The following is a 19,743-nucleotide window of genomic DNA, read 5'->3' as shown; positions in this document are numbered from 1 at the left end:
CGGGATCAGTGGATATCCCCGAGCGCCCAACAATGTGACCCAAATATCGCACCGATTCGCGGAGTAAATGGCACTTCTGTGGTTTAAATTTCAAATTGGCAGCCCGCATTTTGAGAAAAACAGCACGCAACCTCTGGAGGTGTTCCTCGAAGGATTTGCTAAAGACGATGACATCGTCTAAGTAAATCAAACACGAATCCCATTGCAAACCTGCCAAGACCAATTCCATTAACCGCTGAAAAGTTGCCGGCGCAGAATGTAAACCCATCGGCAAGCGGTTAAATTGGAAGAGACCTTGCGGTGTACGAAAAGCAGTCTTAGGTTTTGATTCGTCATCCAGAGGAAGCTGCCAGAATCCTGATAGCAAATCGAGGGTGGAAAAGAATCGCGCACCGGCCAAGGCGTCGAGCGACTCATCCATCCGAGGAAGCGGGTACGCATCTGCCACAGAGATTTTGTTGAGACGCCGAAAGTCGACACAAAATCTCAGTGAGCCGTCATGTTTTTTCACCAAAACGATCGGCGCGCCCCACGGGCTGTTGGAAGGGGAAATGATATCGGCGGCTAGCATGTCATCAACAGCCGATTTGACATGATCCTTTTCGGCGGGACTCAACCGAAAGGGATTTTGGCGGATTGGCGCGCTGTCACCCGTGTCAATATGGTGTCGCAGCAATTTAGTACAACCAATATTAAATTTGTGTTGACTAAAAACGTCAGCAAATTCGCTCAGGAGAACTCGCAGCTGCGCGCGCTGCGAGTCGGACAGGTCCACTGAACCCGCGCAAAGCGCATCCAGCCATCCGTCATCACAGTCCGAATGCGGTCGCGACGGAGGATCGGTGGATACCTGACCCACGAGTGGTTCCTCATAGGGTACCGGCGTTGCGTGTGCAAGCACGGTCCCTTGAGGAACCACGGCCGTTCGCGATCCCACATTAAGGACTGCAATGAAGGGGTCCCCATCCCCTCTCACCATGGTCTGAGCCGCGAGCAAATCGGGTCCATTTACCCCGGCCCGAGATGGTCCCAACAAGACCCCCCGATCCGCAACCCCTTCATTAAACGGCCGACGCAACCTAAGAGGGACGAGCATCTGAGCCCCCGGAGGTACGCGCACAGTTTTTGTCACGAGCGCCTGCACGGTGGCAAACGCCCGGCGCTCTGTGATGGGGGAAGACAAAAATGTAACGCGTCGGCCCGATGGGAGCTCAATGCACCCCTGGTCAATCAGGATACGGATGGGCATTTTGGCCAAGAAATCCGTCCCCAACAGGCACGGAACCGCGAGTGAGGAGGAAACCAAAACAGGCCCGGATAATTTAATGTCTCCAATGCAGATAGTGGCGCGGATTTGCCCAATAATGCCCAGCGAGCCCCCGTTAGCAGCATAGCATGGCACGTCAACAGGGAGCAAGGGACGACTTTGAACGGGAAGGATGTTATAAATCAAATCAGATATAATGGTCGCCGATGCCCCTGTGTCAATTAAAATCCGCACCTCTACCCCATCAATATGACCGACCACAACCGATGATCCCGCCGACGCAGCAACGACACGATGGGCGAGCTCCGACCACTGACCCGGTTGGAGCGCTCGCCGCATTATAGAACAATCGCGCGCGACGGACGGGGAATTTGGAGCCCTGTTTGGTTGAGCGCGTGAGTGTGTGTCGGATGTGTGCGTGGGCCAAACGTGTGAGGTGCCGCGACTCGCCGTATTTCTCTGCTGGAGCTTGGGAGGAGACGGCGTGGCGTCCTGACGAGGTGTCGCCCCGCGCTGACGGGGAGCCCGGCATCCTGACGCAACGTGGCCTTGCAGGCCACAGTTGTAGCAGCGTGTGAGCGCCCCCGATGTCCTGGGCTGCTCCTGGCGGCTCGGTCCATTCCGAGCCTGTGGTGCCGCCGCTCTCCATTCCCCTCGCCGCTCCACCCCGCAGACCTCCTCCGATGGGAGGGCGGTAGCCGCCATGGCATGGCTGGCCGCCCCCTTTGCCGCCTTTCGACGCAGGGACCGCAAGCCCCCGTGGATGTGGCGCGCGACCAGCAGGGACGACATCTCCGCGTCGTCCTGAGCCAGGACGTTGACGTCCAGCTCGTCAGCGAGTAGCAGCAGCTTCTCAGCCACCATGGCATCCACTCCTTCCTCGTCCATCCTTGGGAAAGCAGCCTTCGCCAGAGCCAGGAGGGCCGTCCGGAAGGCCAGGGGTGACTCGTTGGCGCCCCGACTCCGATCGTGGAACAGCTGCCTGCAGTCCGAAGGCGGCCCATAGACGACTGACAGCAGCTGCAATGCCAGGTGTAGAGTGGCGCGCTTTTCCCTCGGCGCCGAGGTGAGGGTAGCCAGGGCGTCGTTGTCCAGCATCGCTGGCAGCGCGCGTAGGGCCTCGGCGTCCGACCAGTCCGCCATCTCTTGATGAGCGATGAACCGCCTCTTGAAGCCGCCCCAGTCTCCGTCAGCGCCGACAAATTCTTTAAGAGGCGGCAGACGCTGTTGTAAGGCGGCGTCCGTGGCCGCAGAACGCTCTCCGTCGCTCCCCGCCGATGATACAGTGTGGGCGGGCCGTGCACATGGCATCGCCGGTCGCTCCGATGTTGACGCGCCGGCCGGCGTTGATGATGTCACGGCTTGTGCTTGGCGCTCAGCAGACACGTGACGCGGGCCGGCCCCGCCCTCCGCTCGTACTGTAGATATGGCGGGAAATTTGACCGCGAGCCGCGTCGGGGTGGCGGGAAACGTCGCCCCGCGCCGGCTGCCGTCGTCGACCCGCGCTGCTCCTCCAGCCCCCAGCCGCGTGATTTCCTCCAACGCGGCGGCCGCGGCGTAGAGCAGGTCCGCCAGGCGGGAGTGGGCCAGCCGGAGTCCTTCGGCCGACGCATCCCCCTCCTCCTGTCGTAGCGGCGCGGGCGTACTCGGCCCAGGCTGCTCCGATTCGACCCCGGCCATCTCTGGTGGTGATTCGGCCGCGGCGTCTTCCATCTCCGACTCCCTGGTACGTGTCGTCCCTCGTGTGTCCATCGTTGGACGTTTACTTTTGACCCCAGATGTAGTAAGTATATATGGAGGCTTGACGACAGGATCGGAGGCACACTTATTTATTACACCAACACAGTTATTACAGGTCACTTGGCTACAGGGATTCTCGACAGCTAACCCCTCTAACCTATACCAATTCCTCCACTACGGGACTAGGGGAGGCTATCTGTCCCAGCTTGGTTAAGCTGGGATCCCGGCTCCCTGAGTCACCAGACCAGCTTCGTCTGGGCTCTCGGGGCCACGCCACCGGCTTGCCCTGGTCGGCCCTTATAAGGACAGCGAGCCAGGGGAGCTCTGGGGCCTACACTAGCTGGTCTTCCGTCTTCTCTGGTTAAAGCTGAGTCCCGACCTCGAGCCCTCGAGCTCATCACCTTTTATAGGACTCGCCCCCGAGGGGGGGCCCGTGGGGGATACACATGCGGACGTCGGTGCGAGCGCCACCCTTGTGTACGGCCGTAACCCCGCCACTTGTGTTTGTTGGCCATCCGTGGCCATGCATAATCACACCTCAACATTCGTAGCCATGCGCAATTACACCTCTACACATACATACACACATATATAAAGACAAATATCCCCCGTGTAGCCTTTAAAAGCCTATTGGGGTAAGTGCTCTTCACGATTACCAACAAAGGCTGGCATGACACACAAGGAGGTAAGAGGTGGCCAACACTCATTGCTAACGTTTACACGCTGCACCGGTACTCGTTTGAGGCTTAGTCAACCTAGGGGAGGCCCAAGGCCAGTTCAAATATTCGCCACCGGTATGTGCACGAGTGGAACGCCAAATGTCTCATAGCGCAGTGGTCTAACCACTACACCGCCGCTCCTCATTCATACACAAACACACACTCACTCACAAAGCACTTGTGGAGAACATTCACGTTCAAGGGTGAACGTATGGGTCGGGAACACGTGTGAGAATGGCCAAGTGAGAGAATGTGTTTCGTCGGAATGTTATGTTCGTGTGCAATCGGGACAGGTAACGGGTCCAACTTGATGCGACTTCATACCCTTTCAGTGAGAGCAACACAACCAGCTGCCGGGATATTTCCCTGGGGCACGGCAATTTCCAGTAAATAAATAAGTGCCTCAATGTCTCGTCCCTTTCTCCCAACCCATTGGCACCACATGCAGCCTGTGATCCATCAGGGTAATATCTAAAACAGTGAAAATACAATTTAAATGAAGAGGATCAACTTAGAAATAAAAAATAAATCAAGTTAGTTGTGGGGGGGGGACCCCAGTATGCTATGTTGAATCTGCAATGAATCAGCAACATGAGCGTTAAGTGACAAACTGAGAAAGAAATCAGTGCCACACATCGCTTTACAATTCAGAACCCAGCGTTTGTTTTACTACCACATTGTGCCTGTGTGTGGATCAAATTGTGATTCGTAAATATTAATTTTATTTCCGTAATTTTCCCCCCCAATCTGTCAATAGGATTACATGGAACGCGCCAAAAAATTTTCAAAAAAGCAAATTGAATACACAGTGTCATATTTAAAAAAACGCACTTACAGTCAAGCAGAATTTGTATATTTCTGAGGGTGGTTGTTGCAGCGAGCAGCACTGAAAAGGTTAACAAATTAAAGGCCGTTAATGAGCTGGAGCCGTTTCATAGTTAATCGTAACGGAGCCAGGCTTCGTAATTAAAACGCTTCATTGCAAAGCGGGTCGCGCAATTTGGCACGACTGCGGCGCGACATCCCCAGAATGTCGGTGGAATTATTGGGATTTAAAGCGTGTATATATCGCCGCATGATTTACGAGACCTAGAGCACGGTTTTGGACGTTCGAAGTGGCATTTATCGACTTTACTTCCACATAATGAATTATTAAAATGGGCCCCCGAGTGATGGAGCGGAATTAACGAGGTTTTATGGGCGTTCTTTTTGGCACTTGTGCGCCCCCTGCCGTCCAACAGGAACCCGCTCTGCTGTAATTGCGTTGCAGGGTTTGCAAATAAAATGTTTCAGTTAGGGGCATTGCTTTGGCATTGAGTTGCAGAAGCGCAGGAGGAGCAGAGGGAGAGAAAAAAAACAAGGCCGTCAAACATCGCCTCCATCAACAGCCTCCGCCGCTGCGTTATATCAGCAAAAAGTTCGAATCCAACATTTCATGCAAGGAGCTCTGCTCTTTTTTTGGTTTCCTCTTGCAGAAGTGCCACGATCCAAAACACCGGCTTACGTGACACATTCGGTACAGCCATGTCAGTAATGGCAAGCAAAACAAAAACTGCTCGTGCAACTTTCGTCGTCCCGTATTGCGCGGTAGACCCCAGTTTTTCCGCCTTTCTTTTTATGCACGGCACGAACATTATTCGCCACACACTACATTAGGGGACACCCCCAAGAGGCCTTTTAAAACAAAACCGAGCATTCGATTGGGGTAGGGGTGAAGTGGCGGCTCAGTGGTTAGGGTGCTTTGCTTTAAACTATGCAACCCCGAGTTTCTTTCTCAGTCACGGGCCAGGACTGGGTCCAGGGGTGGTGTAAACTGACAGCATGCAACATTATAAGCGATGTAGATTCTAATGATTATACAGGATCGAGTTTGAGTGACCTGCAGTTTAAGAACGTTCAAGCCATTTTATTCGTGATGTAAGTACATCAAAGATAAAAAAAAACTGCACAAATAAAAATGTGAAATACAATTACAAATACATGGGAAATTGATATCGCATTAATCATCATGCTGTTGAACTTGATATTGTATTATTTTGTGAAAAATGATATCATGGCACCCCTGCATAATCCATTCATTCTCTTGCACAGCTGCATGTGGGCTTGCGTTGGAATTTCTCTTTATGCGTGATTTACTGGTGGTGTAAATGGACCATGTGTTCCTTTCTTGTGCTCATGCCTTCATTTATTGTACCAAAAGTAATTAAGGCAGGTCAACATGTTCGCAATAATCCCATCATACATAATCGTCATATCACGAAAATTAATATGTAATCATGAAAAATGATATCGTTACAACTATAGTTGAAACACAGTTTTGCCCGTGTCTGTCTGTCTGTGCGTATCCGTCTGTGCCTGCGTGCGTGCGTGTAGTGTAGCCGCTGGCGCGCTGCGCTACGAACCCGGCGATCCGGGTTCAATTCCAGCTCACGGCCAACACCAATGACGATTATAAGAACCGCTCCTGGGCCTTTACTATGTCGACTCAGTCTCAAATGAGTACCTGGTGCACTGTGTAAACATCACCACTGGGGAGATAAAAGCGGCCGGGCGTGGTGCTGGCCACCTACCTCGGCATTCATAGGTTGCTCCCTAACAGCACTTGCCCCAACAGTCTGTCCAAGGCTATAATATGGAACTCTCTTTGTCTTTGTCTCCGTGTGCGCGCGTCCCCGGTACTCACGGCTCAGAGGCGACGGTGTTGAGCTACGACGGCTCCATGTTCGTCAAGGTGGTGATGCCGACGGTGATGCACACGGAGGCGGAGGACGTGTCCCTACGCTTCATGTCTCAGCGCGCCTACGGGCTGCTGCTGGCCACGACGTCGCGTGACTCGGCCGACACGCTGAGGCTGGAGCTCGACGCCGGGCAGGTCAAGCTCACCGTGAACCTCGGTACGTCCCTCCCCCGGCCTTCTTCTGTCCTCTCCGCTGGCGATGTCTCAGAGCAGAGCCCCCCCTGTCACTTCTATAAAGACGTCAGGGGGCTTGCAACAAATGCAAACCCTTCGACGACTCATTTTGAGCCACTTGAGAAATTCGTGTTATTACCCAGAATTGACAGCTTCTCATCAGTTTCGCAGAGCAGGATGATGAGTCACGTGACATAGGCCCAGAGTCCAACAGTAAACTCCATCATAGGTCAGAGCAGATGCCACTTTGGCTGATCATTTTATTAGAAATGGACTCGCTGTGTTGATCAATATTCTGAACGCGAGAGATGAGCGTTATACTCAGCTTGGAACACTAGAAGTGACGGAAAAAAATATAAAGTTATTCTCGTGATTCAAACCAGGTTTGGCTGTGAATGACCTTGAAACTGTTAAGATCAAAGCAAAGCTGATTATGAAATTAGTTGTTGGCCTCAGGCAGCGTGGAGGGAGCAATGAGCCGATTATTGATTGATGATGATGACTGATGATGACGAGGAGGATGATGATGATGAATAAATGATGACGAAATGGTTGTGGTAATGACGACAATGACGATGAAGATTGAAAGTATCAATATAAAACGAAATCCATGAACCTCACACAAATACATTTCAGACTATTATATGAAAAATAATTAGAAATCTAAAAATAAACACTGAACATTAATACAAATATCCAGCATTAGGGGAATTGCTTAAATTGAAAAGCACAGTTTTTCACTTTTACATAAGATTGTAAAGTGTTCTTTTGTATTAACCCATTTACCTCTTTACAGTGGTGGCTGCAATATATCATTTGCCTTTGTATGACTTTACCAATACCTTTGAGATTGCTGAATTAAACTAAAACTTATCCAATGTTGCGAATGATTGTTGCTCTAACAGCTATGAATCCAGCGGTTTTTCTTCCTTCAGTTTTGAAGATCGATCTACTTATACAATTATTTTCAACCGTGTTTTTATTTTAGTTCATCCCCCGTGCCCTCCCCCTCTTTCTCCCGGTTCCCTCCCTCCCTCTCTCTAAGTTTTCCAATTTCCCTTCAAAGGCCCTAAAAGCCTGCGACCAGCGTGTGAAAAGCCAAGTGAATTTCGCTTTGTGAAACCCCAGTCATGGGACTGCCGCCCAAGCCCTGAGCTAGCCTGGGTGGGAGCTGAGTAACAACCCACACGAGACCCTCCGCAGTGGAGACGTGGTCCCAGCGCACGCGCCCACAGCTTAGCCCGTGGCAGTTATGCTGAGGTCTTGTGCACAGGGACCAAGCCTCCAAAGGCCTGGTGTCTCATAATTGGCCACAGGTGGGATTGAGCCAGTCTCCAACCCAGACTAGATCAAGCGTGCACATTCATTAACCCTCCTAAAGCCAGTGGCCTGAGGTAGACCCCCCCCCCCCCCCACTTACTAATTGCATTGATTGGGACTAACCTGGACTAGCACCGTCAGGGTATGCTAGCGTCAAGGTTAGTGTCTCAAGGGCTCTACCTCAGGCCTGGCTATGGGGTATAATTGCACAAATTAAGCAAGAGCAGATACTTACGCACAAACACTTTTACACGCGAACATCCACACACAGATACTCGTTGCTACATATACTGTATACATGAATCCCCTTGCTGATTCTACACTCAAAAAACATACCAGTGAGCGAGTACAGCCTGAACATTTCAATACGCACAGAGCATACATTATTCAAAGGAAGGTTATGTTATAAGAAAAATTCTAACATTCTGGCATGGACCTGCCTAAATGGTAGGGCTAACAGCTGAAACACAACAGGCTCGGTATATCACGCTGGGCTTCTGAATAATATTTCCCATCTCACATCTTGGGGATGTTGAAAAGCATTAAGAAAGTAATGGCTGAATGTGACTTTGTAACTTACAATTAAAATGAGAAAAAACATTTGTGCCTCCAAGGAATAAAATATTTAATGGTATAAATCAGTTTTACGTAACTGTCAAGCTCAGATAATTTTTTTAAATAAACACTCATCCTTTCCCCACTTACACCGACCGGACTGTAAAGTGAGTTTAAATTGATTGACATTGAATTATCTTTTTTATTTTTGCTCTCATACCTCGTGAATGTAAAAAAAAAAGCTTGATTAAGATACTCATCCACAAAATCTGGTCAAAAGCAGGATTATCCGAGCAGATGGGCCGAACGTAAATATATGGTGAAGCAATTCACGGAATCCTGATGAACAGAAACGCATTTATTTAAAATTCAAGTTGAAAGGATCTCTATAGCACAGCGGAGGTTATTGGACAGGAATGGGGAGGAGGGTGGGTAGGAAGGAAATCAATAGCAGCAAAAGGTCAGAATTCATACTGCATTTGGTTTTTGTTGAGACGCTTAGATCCGTGTTAGGGTGCACGAGTTGAAAACAAAGCAGCCGAGCCCACGACAGTCATCCTTCCTCTACCACGATGCAGCACTAATTTAAATGAGCTCGTTCATTATTAAATTTCACAGCATTTTTCATAACTACAGTATTTTTTAAAACGTGAATGAAAGTAAATGAATAAATAAATCGCAGCGTGCGTATGAGGCAGGACATTATTTCCAGTCCTCTTTTAACCTCCTTTAAAGCTCAATAAATTATATAAGGGGCAAATCGACATGCGCGCGTGTGCGTGCCAGATTAAATATGCGGAGAGGGAGTCTTTGGGGGGTTAATTATTGAGTCTGCTTTGCAAGGCAGAAAGCGATGAGAGGTTAAAGCATTTGCTGCGATTCATTCGTCCCGTTCCATTAGTAGCACGGCGTAGTGGGGGTGGAGTGGGGGGGTAGCGGAAGGAATGGAGGAGGGAATGCATTTGGGAGAATTATCGTCTGCGAGCACAGGATAAACTGGTCTGCTCTCTGTCTGCCGACATGATCTGTCACTCTTGTTCAACGCTCGTCACGAAGAAATGTGCACGTGGGGTTGTCCGTGTGCACATGGTTTTTTTTTTTACCCTCATTATTTTGTGCACGTGCCGGCTTGTAATGTCACACTCTGCAAACAAATGCACACTTCTTTCAAATTATTCCCTCCCCCCAATAAATAAAAAAAAACATGATTTAATAATATCCTTGCGCGCAAGATTATGAATTCATAACCGTGCATTTTTCATTGTCGTTCACTGCCGCTGTGCAGGTTGTGCATCCATAAGTCAGCGATGATAATTGCGGACAATTGAACAGGGTTCCCACGTAGCGGAAGGCAGCAAAGAGGGCAAGATGGGTATTTTTCAAAGTACACTGCCTCACTGAGGTAATATCTATGGGGGGGAGGGAGGGGCACTGTTTGTGCAATTTGACACAGAACATAAAAAACGGCGGTACATTTTGACGCTTATCAAAACACTTCTTTGAAAACAATCCCGAAATCTTTCGTTGTTTCATTTCGTGCGTGTGTTGGGAACTTCACTGTGGTCATCCTCGGCAGCTCGTTCACCTATGTACTCGATGCTGAACTTCTTTCGCACCGTTATGCAGCCGTCCGCGCTAATCGGAGGTGCAGGGGGAAGGACAACAAACTAAGCCCAAAAAGCATTTTGAAGGACACAATTTTGCCAATGAAATGTGCTATTCGCATTTTTAACGGAAACAAATTCGCTTTTGGCCGGTGACATTGCGAATCGTGCATCTATACCGGTTATCAATGTGCACGTGCACGTTTGTGATTGTTTACCCATTTCCAGAGGTTGGAAATCAGCGTACGTGTCTTGAAGCGACTTAAAATAAAGAGACGCTAATTATTCTAGAAAATTCACCGCACCAACTTATGTTAAGGTTAAGACGAGAAATTGTGATGGAAAAGGAGATGAAGCAGAACGTGAACAATATTTGAAAACGAGGAAACGATTTTCCAGGAAAGTAACTGTGCTGTCTGTTACAAATCCCTCTTAGTGCCTTTAATGATTCAGGTTGGAAATGAAATAGAAACCCGAACCTTGAACTAGAATGCACTAAAGAGGTGAAAAAAATTTCTACAAAGGAATGCCATTGGACTGCCGAGCCCAATTGGAGGTCTTTGTTAACAGTAGTCTTGGAAAAAAAACTAAATTTAATACTCAGCCCACCAACCGAACCAGAGTAAAGCCTCACTTCGCCAAATAACAAACCTCCCGTGTATTTACCGTTCAATTTTAGCGTGCGACCGTATACAGACACACGCGCAAGACTAATTTATGGGCACAGATGGCGAGCTAGTGCAAGCTAACATGAGAATAGACACATATATATACTGGGTAAATGAACACTCCCAGAACACTAGCAGTCAGTCAATATCTTGTCAAAATGGTCAGAGCAGCACCCTGACAAAATAAGAGTCCCGACGGAACGGCTGCATTTAATGAACCATTGTAGTGGAAACCAGCTCCACCCGGTGGGGCCTTCATTAGGCCATGTGCTCTCTCTCTCTCGTCCCCACTTACAAAGGCAGCGATGCCACATTGAGCCCCAACAGACTGCTTGGGTTGCATCGGTCACTACATCGTGCACTTTCAGATTCGCTTCTGCGGCCGTATGGAACAGCTCTTCCGTCCGATATGGGGAAGCAAATATCTCTATGCAGTTGAACACGTAGGCTGTCGCGACCAATATCATCCACAATACAGGTTTTTTTTTTGGTTAGATCACGTAAATATATAAATGTGTCGTTAAACCCGCCACCACCCGACACAGCCAATTAGTAAGGCTTGTCACGTAAACAGATCATGCCAATTCGTTACTGGAGAGCAAAGCCACAACATTTACAAAGAGCTATGCACTTTGAAATCATCTAGATGAAAAACTAATTTCTTTAGAACTGCTTTTTGTGTTAAGTTTGTTGTCCTTCCCCGTGCACATCCCATTCGCATAGTTGGCTACGTACGGTGTGAAAGAAGTTCAATATACATGCATACATATAAGCAGGGCATGTACCATCATTCCACACCGAGTTAGAGTGTGGCCCAGAACTATGCCTGATGTTAACGTATCACATCAGGTTCTCATTTTAAGAGCAGTAGGAGTTTTTATTGTTGAAATACTCTTTGTTAATCCAGGGGAGTTTCAGTGAGTCTCAACATTTTTTCAAGAGATTCCTCCTTTTGGATGTTGGGACAGATATTCGTTTAAGGCCGAGTTGACCGAGAGGAAGACTCAAAATCAGTTAGGGTATCGTTCAACGCTGACGTTCAACGCTGACGTTAGCCGTGGCTGGGAATAAAACTCAAGTTGTCTGGTTCATAGCACAGTTCAATCAACCATTGTGCCACAGCTAACCACTATACTGTATACAAAAACAACAGTCGTCATTCATCAGAAAAGTGGCGGTGATTCACCACCACATTAGTTATGGCAGGCCAGGTGCGCTTCGAGGCCATGCGCAGTATCGAAGGCTCACTGGGTACAATTACGCAAAGACAAGCACAAAAACATGAGCACGCACAACACATCATTTGTGCCAGACTAGGTGCACTTCGCGGTCACGTGAAGTGTCGAAGGCTCGCTATGTGCACACGCACGTGCCCAATTACCCAAGCACGCATGAGCATACACGCACAATTGCACACACGCACGCACGAGCAAATACACGAGTGCACGCACACACAAATGTATGGGCTACCCCACACCCCTGGGCGCACGAGCGTCACCTGGCTTTTCACACCCACTTTTCTGCGGCGGTTGACGACACACGTCGAACCCCAGCGCCATGACCTCCTGACCCCACGTGGAAAATCTACTGCAGGATGACACGGGGAGAGCAGCCTCAATGCGTTTCGTCAATATTACCGAAGCCTTTACATAGCGGTTTGCTGTCGTTACAATCTTCTCTGTGACGTCCGATTCTAATTTAGTTGTCTGGCTTATGTATGCCAGATGTCTGATAATTGTTAACCTGCTGTATGCCATTTTATCTTACCCTAAGCACGATCGCGCAATTAAAACTCATATATTGTGAACGTCGCGACGAACAAGCTGCAGCAAATCAAAACAAATTAATCCTGATTTATTATTTAAAGTGGAAAATTAGGGATTGAATCAACAACAGACTAATCGTCAAAATCTTGTTTGATTTCATTGCGTAACATTAACGCTTCTTTCGAGGCCGAACAAGTGCCATGCGTTCCGTGCTACAGTTCTGTGATGCCAGAAAACGGCGCTGCTTAATAATATATAGACACATATTCGGCATAAAAATAAACTTGTGCATTCAAACATTTATATCCATTGGCTATTGGCGTAGAGTCAAACCTATTCATTTTTAAAGAAGAAGACTTCTCAAGTGGGGTCAGGATGTCATGTGGAGCTGATGTGTGCACACGGCCATTTTGCATCGGTAAAGCACTGCGGGCGCAATGCGTCTAAAAGTTCCAACCAAAGCAATGAATCCGGCCCTCAGAAACCGTTCTGGCAAAGCCTGCTCCCGTCTACAAAATAGTAAACGTTTGCAGAGTCCGCGTTATTAAATTAACATTAAGTATGAAAAAAATGATAATCCCAGGAACAAATTCTCACGTAGAACTGTTGGTGAAACTGCACCAAGGCGAGTGAGAAATGTGAATTGGATGCCGAGCCAAGGAACCTTTTACAATCGAGCAGCCCGGACACACATCCCTGCAGCAGCACCGCAGATGTTGTCCACTATTTCTCACAAACATTTGAGTAATTACAAATCGACAAAATTTGCTATTAGCCGATGTGGAATGGCCGATTGAGCGTTGCGTGTGTCTGTCCCCGGAAGGTGGCATTAATGATTTGTGGTTGTCCAGCAGCTGTAACCTTGAAGGATGCAATTTTCATCTTTTTTTCATTCCTCCTGCCCTCCCCCCATCTAGACTGTATCAGGATAAAGTGTAACTCCAGTAAGTTTGTTTGCACTCACATTTTAATATGCCGCATACGATGTCTGTGAACTTTTACAACACCGTGTTAATCAACTGGGCACGGGCAGTAATGAAGAATTTAAAAATATATTATTTTAAGTTGTTTTAAAAAAAAGAAGCAAAAGTTTAACTCCATGAATGTGGTGCTTTGTTGTTACAATGTTGCTTGTTTTGCTGTGCAATTCCCGGCCTCTTGATATAGGATGTGTCACACCTGCATTAACTACATTTCACTCCAACATAACTCTTAGTCTCAGGCTCTATATTCGGAGCAAATATATTGTGGTAATGTATACCGGCGCGGTGTACATTAACGTGCTTGCGTGTCGTGATGAACGACTTCCAAACAAAACTCGCACACTGTGCCGGATGGAACCTTAAACAGATTCACAAAAGAGCCGACCGCTGCTTAAGTAAAAAAAAACATCAGCTCCTGTGCCGTTTTCAGAGGAAGCTATTACACAGTGCACCCGCCGACTGTTTGAACAATCTGAGATGCCAGTCAAAGCCCGCGCAACCAGCGAGTATAAAAAAAAACACAAATGAAAAAGCATCTTAAGTCAAAGTTTCTCGAACAAAACATCGAGCAAAGCGGCCCAATGGGATGGTGCGCGCATGGCCCGTGCAATCATCCCCTTTCGTTGTCCCAGTGGGGGGAAACAACACGGCGTCTGATGAAGGAATTGACAAAATCACCTTTAAATTAAGTGAAAGCCAGCGACGCCAGAGCAATGAGCATTTCCATCACGTGACCCTTGCGATGCCACGGCAAACGAATCCCGAATCAGCGCTCGTCTCCGGGGGGGTTAGTGGATGGCTGCACCAGCTGCATCAGCTGCACCTCTCGAGTTATACTGGTAGGAACCTCCTGGTTACACCAGCCCACAGGGGATTATTGTGTCCGTCCGTCCATCGTGCATCCAAAAATGGGAGGGGTCGGGGCTGGGTGGAGAGGGGAGGGTGGAGAGGGGAGGGTGGGGAGGGGCTGGGTGGGGTGGGGCTGGGTGGGGGGGGGCTGGTCACCCCGTGGTGCCCTTATAAAACTCAACGTTTAACCTACTCACGCCGGCTTGTGCCCGCCCTCACAGTCGGGCATATTTGCGGATTACACCACGCCGCCGTTGACCCTGGCCATTGACCGAGCAACCCAACGTTCCTACCAGCTCCCTCCGCGGGAATGTATTTTCCAAGCTGACACCAGCATCGCGCTCGAAGCAGGAGACAAGCCAGCGTTTACCATTACATTTAATTATAACCTAATATAATTTTATTGTAACTTCAAAAGTGTTAATGCACTTACACAGTGCGTCGGGTTTTATTGGCCTAATGAAGCATTTCGAACCCTGCATTTTTCGAGCACGATTTTTTAGAAACCCTCATGCATTAAACATTCACGTCTCCCCCCCCCTCCCTTTCCTTACCTGATTCTGGCCAAGTCATCACAATGACACCACCGGGTTGGGGCGAGGGAGCGGGGCCATCGTATCTCTGTAAACACAGCAATCCCAATTTAAGCTTTATCGAGCGTTAACGTATTTCGAAGTTGTATCACCACCGAAAGGCTGAAATTATACGGGTTTTAATAGCCGCGGCAATTAGCGGTAATTATCTCTCCCGTCTAATCGCGGGCGGCTCAGCGGAGGCTGTGGTTTGGGCGATAAACCCGGCAGTGAGCGCGAGTTTCGCAGTCATTTGCATCGCCAGCAGAACGATGCAGTTTTATATTAATTTATTTTTCATTCCACCCCCATTATTTTTTTGTTGTTGAGTTAACGAGATAAGTAAATTACAAGAGCAACTGATGGCATCCAAAGGAGACACAAATTATATTAAAAAAAAGATCCCCCTAATCTCAGAAAATTAATAACCGTGGGCAGCGGTGATGAGGATATACGTCAAAATATTCCATTTATAAAATTGACTCCTATTGTTTATTTGCACCCAACAAATGCTTACTTTGCTTATTATCCTAATAGGCTTCTACCATGCTGTAGCCATTAAAGCCCATATAATTACAGTGAGCAATATAATCCCTGTGAATGTAACACGAGCAGCGCAAATGCACAAACACAATGAGAGGCCACCATAAGGATAGCGGCCTTATTGTTGAATGCAACACTTAAAAGTGCGCTCGTGCTTATTTTGTACATATATATACCAACACACGCCTGTAGCAAAACATGCTAATGTCGTACAGTGCCGATGTAACACTGTGTATGATGAAATGAAACACATTGAGGTTACACAGCAGATTTGCCAGGGCGCGTGCGTTCGCACACGTATAATAACCGCACGCAAATTTGCGTCACACACCCCCGTCTTCTAAGGCGTATATTTATATTTTTTATCAAACGGTCGTATGGCATTTGGTTTGATACACAGCCGTCGACCCAAAAATCTACCCACCAAACCGAGCTACAGTCACCTTCCTGTGTGCAATTTGAAATGGTCACACCGATTCAGCATTACACAAAAACGTAAACAAAAAATGCAACTCGCCTACAATTATTTCGACCCTTGAAAATAATGCAAAACCCGCACCGTACGGTCACCCAGAAAATCCATTCATTCTCGTTACGAGAAATTACCCCAAGGCGGATCCATTATTGTGGACACTAGTGTCGGTGCACGGGAGTTGGCAGTCAATGGATCATTAAAAAAAATAAAGAAATTCCCGACCATCGTTACACAACGAATGGAACACTTCCTGACTAAACAGCATATGTATCCAGCATGGCTCTAAAAATGTACGTATCACTGCGAGGCCACGCATCCCGCCTTCTTGACCTCGTTCGCAGCAATGGCCGAATTTATTTTCTCCCAAAATCCAGGTTTGAAAGCAACAAAAAAAACATTTCGATTTAAAGCTTTCGTGACTGCAGGGATTCATCTTCTTGGTTCTTTCGGTAAAGTCATGTAGAAGGGAAATAATAAAAATAAAACATAATAAAAGAATATAATAAATTAAAATAATAATATATTTTAATTTTTATTATTTTATTATTTCCCTTCTACGTGACTTTACCGAAAGAACCAAGAAGACAAAAAAAAACCACGCAAGTTTGCGTTTGTATCTGAGTCACCTGCACAAAACACCCCCTGAGGTGAGATTTTTTTAGTAGCCTGTCGTTCAGAGAGAGATATACGTCAGCAGGGGCGGGTGGGGGGAACACATCACTTATAGTGTTCTATACCGTCGGCCACTTCCCACTAGCCATGCAACTGGATGGCCTTTGTTCCAGCATCAAAGGCCAAATCTCATTTGTTAAATGTTTTTAGGTCTCGCCATGCAAGTGAGTGCGAAAAACAGAGAGGGTAGGGTTGGGCAGCTGCCCGGCCAAGTGTTGACAGGGGGTTCAAGCCATTTGCTATCACCCCACAATTGATATATTTAATAGGACCATCCCGGGTAACAAGACATGGGCGCCCCATGGATCTTTGCTCCCCTCGCGCGCACTTCCAAATAATGCAATGCCCCCTTGTCTAGCTAAGGAATGTCATCCGCATGTCCACCACAAATCATACCATGAATCTCAATGGACCTTCGCCTGCTTAAATGAAGGACACTGAATTTAATTAACTGAGCATGAATGAATTTTATCAGAAATGGTTTTCTGCAACAACAACAACAAAAAACCACGCGACATCTTGACACTGTTTGAGTTGCATTTCAACAAGTACATTAAATTTCGATTTAAAGCTTTCGTGACTGCAGGGATTCATCTTCTTGGTTCTTTCGGTAAAATCTCGTAGAAGGAAAATAATAAAATAGTAAAAATTAAACATTATATTTTATTATGTTTATTATGTTTTATTTTTATTATTTTCCTTCTACGTGACTTTACCGAAAGAACCAAGAAGAAGTAAGTACATTGTCGACGAAAGTGTTACCTCGATCTCATTTGTCGGGGATAAGGTTTACATCTTGATTGGAAAGAGTGCTGCTTGGCGCGTAAACAAAAATACTTTCCAGCATTTTGTGAGCGTTATTAAATGCCGATAATAATTGTTTCGGCACCAGTCTGTGCATTGGCCAGGCGTTGGGTCCATCTGTGCGCAAAACGTCGTTTTGCGAATAACATCGGAGCCAAGTGATTCTATCACAGCTCGTATAGATTTTACGCAACAGTAAATGTCATCACACAAATTATCATATCCCGTTTTCCTGGCACAATTTTGACCCGATTTGCATAAGGTAATTATGTCCAATTAATGGTAATTAAAAGTCATCTTAGCATGTAAACTTAATGAACCAAAACACGGGCTCTGGTTAAACCTGGCAACTCTCGTATCAGATGAGCGTATGTTGAGTTGACCCATTTACAGCTATCTTGATATCAACTTAACATCAAAAATAGTGCAGCTTAACACCAATTAATCACGTTTTAAAATTAATCATTGGCCATAGAGTTGTATGCTAATTTATTTATTACAGCTCTTCTGAACTCGAGATCATGAAAGTAGTTTCACATTTGTGTCTTGTGCACTCGTGCGTGCACACACTTCTGCTCACAGTGGGATGTTGTCCATTCAAATTAACCTTTTATGAATATTGTGCTTTTCATTCCACAATACGTATATGCATTTTACGCAGCTATTAATAGGAAAGTACATATTATTATTCAACGCTCACAATCGTAAGAATATTTCAAAAGGCAGATCCACACACACACCACGGAATTGCTGTAATCGAAAATAAACACTTTACATTTAAGGGAGACTGCACGTTTTAGCCATGAGACAGAATCAGCAAGACTTACATCCAAACCAAACGGAAACCCAGCAAAGAGGATTCAAACGTTCAAAGTTTACAGCGCCACTGAGCAAGCATACAATCTCGATGGCCATGCAGAGTTTTGCGACTGCCATCAACAAACCCCATTTCATCTTCCTCTCCTCATATGCAGCTCACCTTGTGTGACGTATCACGCAACATTACCGTGGTGTGACCCTGTCAGCGTTCAGCATGATAATCTTGAATAGAGCTTCTTCCACTCGCAGTCTATTTCCTTACTCGGCACCTTGCTAAATTGTATGGGCAGAACCAGAATCTTTATTTTTCCTCGAGAAATCCGATGAGTTATTAAGCTCCTTATCGCGGACGCGCAACAAGTAGGGGTGGGTCAATGGCGATCACACTCAGGTTGATCTCGTAAACAGTGTTTGTATATTAAAACGTTGGAACAACCGTAAAACAACACAGCTTTTCAGGAGCACTCCGTGGCTCCGTCCGCACTGTCCCAACAAATGGCAGGAAAAGCGTAGAGCCCCCCCCCCCCCCCGCTCCCCTCCCCCTCCCGTCAAGAACGAGTTTCCCTCAAAATCCAGGAAGAATGCCCCCAACGCTTGGCACTTGTAATTCCACAACATTCAACAGCAGCTCACAATGTTCAAATTAAATGATGAACGGAGTGCGACGTTAAAGCCTGAAACTAAACATTTGAAATACGTCAGACAGGTCAATAGCTGAATCTATGCCGATTTCAGCGTTTCATATTCATCCTATTGAGAAGAAAATCAATGATCAACAATCTCGTGTGGGGAACTCGTGACAGCCAATGGCTCTTTGCTAACAACAAAAGCTGTCATTTGTGTCCCAACAGTGGACCCTGTTGGCGCGATGCAAGCCTCATGTTTTGCGTCACCGGTCACTGGTCAATGACCCAGAGAGATTCTGCCTTCAACCTAATGGGAAAAAGGGCCACAACCTCAATTCACCGTTGCTCTTTAAAGATTTTTTTTTTCAAAAAACCTACTGACCATGAAGGTAGCCATGCAGATAAATTGCTTTGAGTAATCCAGAGCCATCGTAAGGCAAGGTCTCTACTCCACTCCAATGTCCCAACGAAAGATATGACAATCTCTCACAGCCGTCAGCGTTTGCCATCTGTGTTGCAGAGTAAAGGAGGGCACTCACACCTGGTGCTGTGCATCGTTTTCCGACTGGTAGTAACCACCAGAGAGATTTGTCATGCTCTGTGAGGATACGTGGCTTCGTAGGGAAAGTGCATTTTAATTTGGAGTACTGCATTTTCAGCTTTTACGAGTCTGAAAACAACTGGAGGTTATTTACAAGTGCATTTATTTTGATTTTAAAAAGAGCAGGGGAAAACATTACAAGGAAAGTTCAGTACATGATTTTGGATTAACAAAGGCATTATATTAACGTAGCTTTGTCCAAAATAACATCTTCTTGCTATTAAAAGTTAATGACGATACATTAAAGTT

General features: G+C 46.8%; 1 protein-coding gene across 1 annotated transcript in view; it reads left to right on the top strand.

Annotated features, from left to right (window-relative positions):
- LOC133342373 (neurexin-1-like) overlaps positions 1-19,743 on the top strand; it is a 392,466-nt gene that overhangs the window by 250,705 nt on the left and 122,018 nt on the right. The window contains 2 exon segments of the mRNA XM_061551493.1: positions 6,417-6,620; positions 13,468-13,494. Of these exon segments, the coding sequence (XP_061407477.1) occupies positions 6,417-6,620; positions 13,468-13,494 (231 nt within the window).

Source organism: Lethenteron reissneri, chromosome 14 (genome assembly GCF_015708825.2).
Source record: "Lethenteron reissneri isolate LAM-NWPU_2019-01 chromosome 14, ASM1570882v1, whole genome shotgun sequence".
In the NCBI taxonomy this organism is placed as follows: Eukaryota; Metazoa; Chordata; class Hyperoartia; order Petromyzontiformes; family Petromyzontidae; genus Lethenteron; species Lethenteron reissneri.
This window is presented reverse-complemented; position numbering and strand designations above follow the sequence as displayed.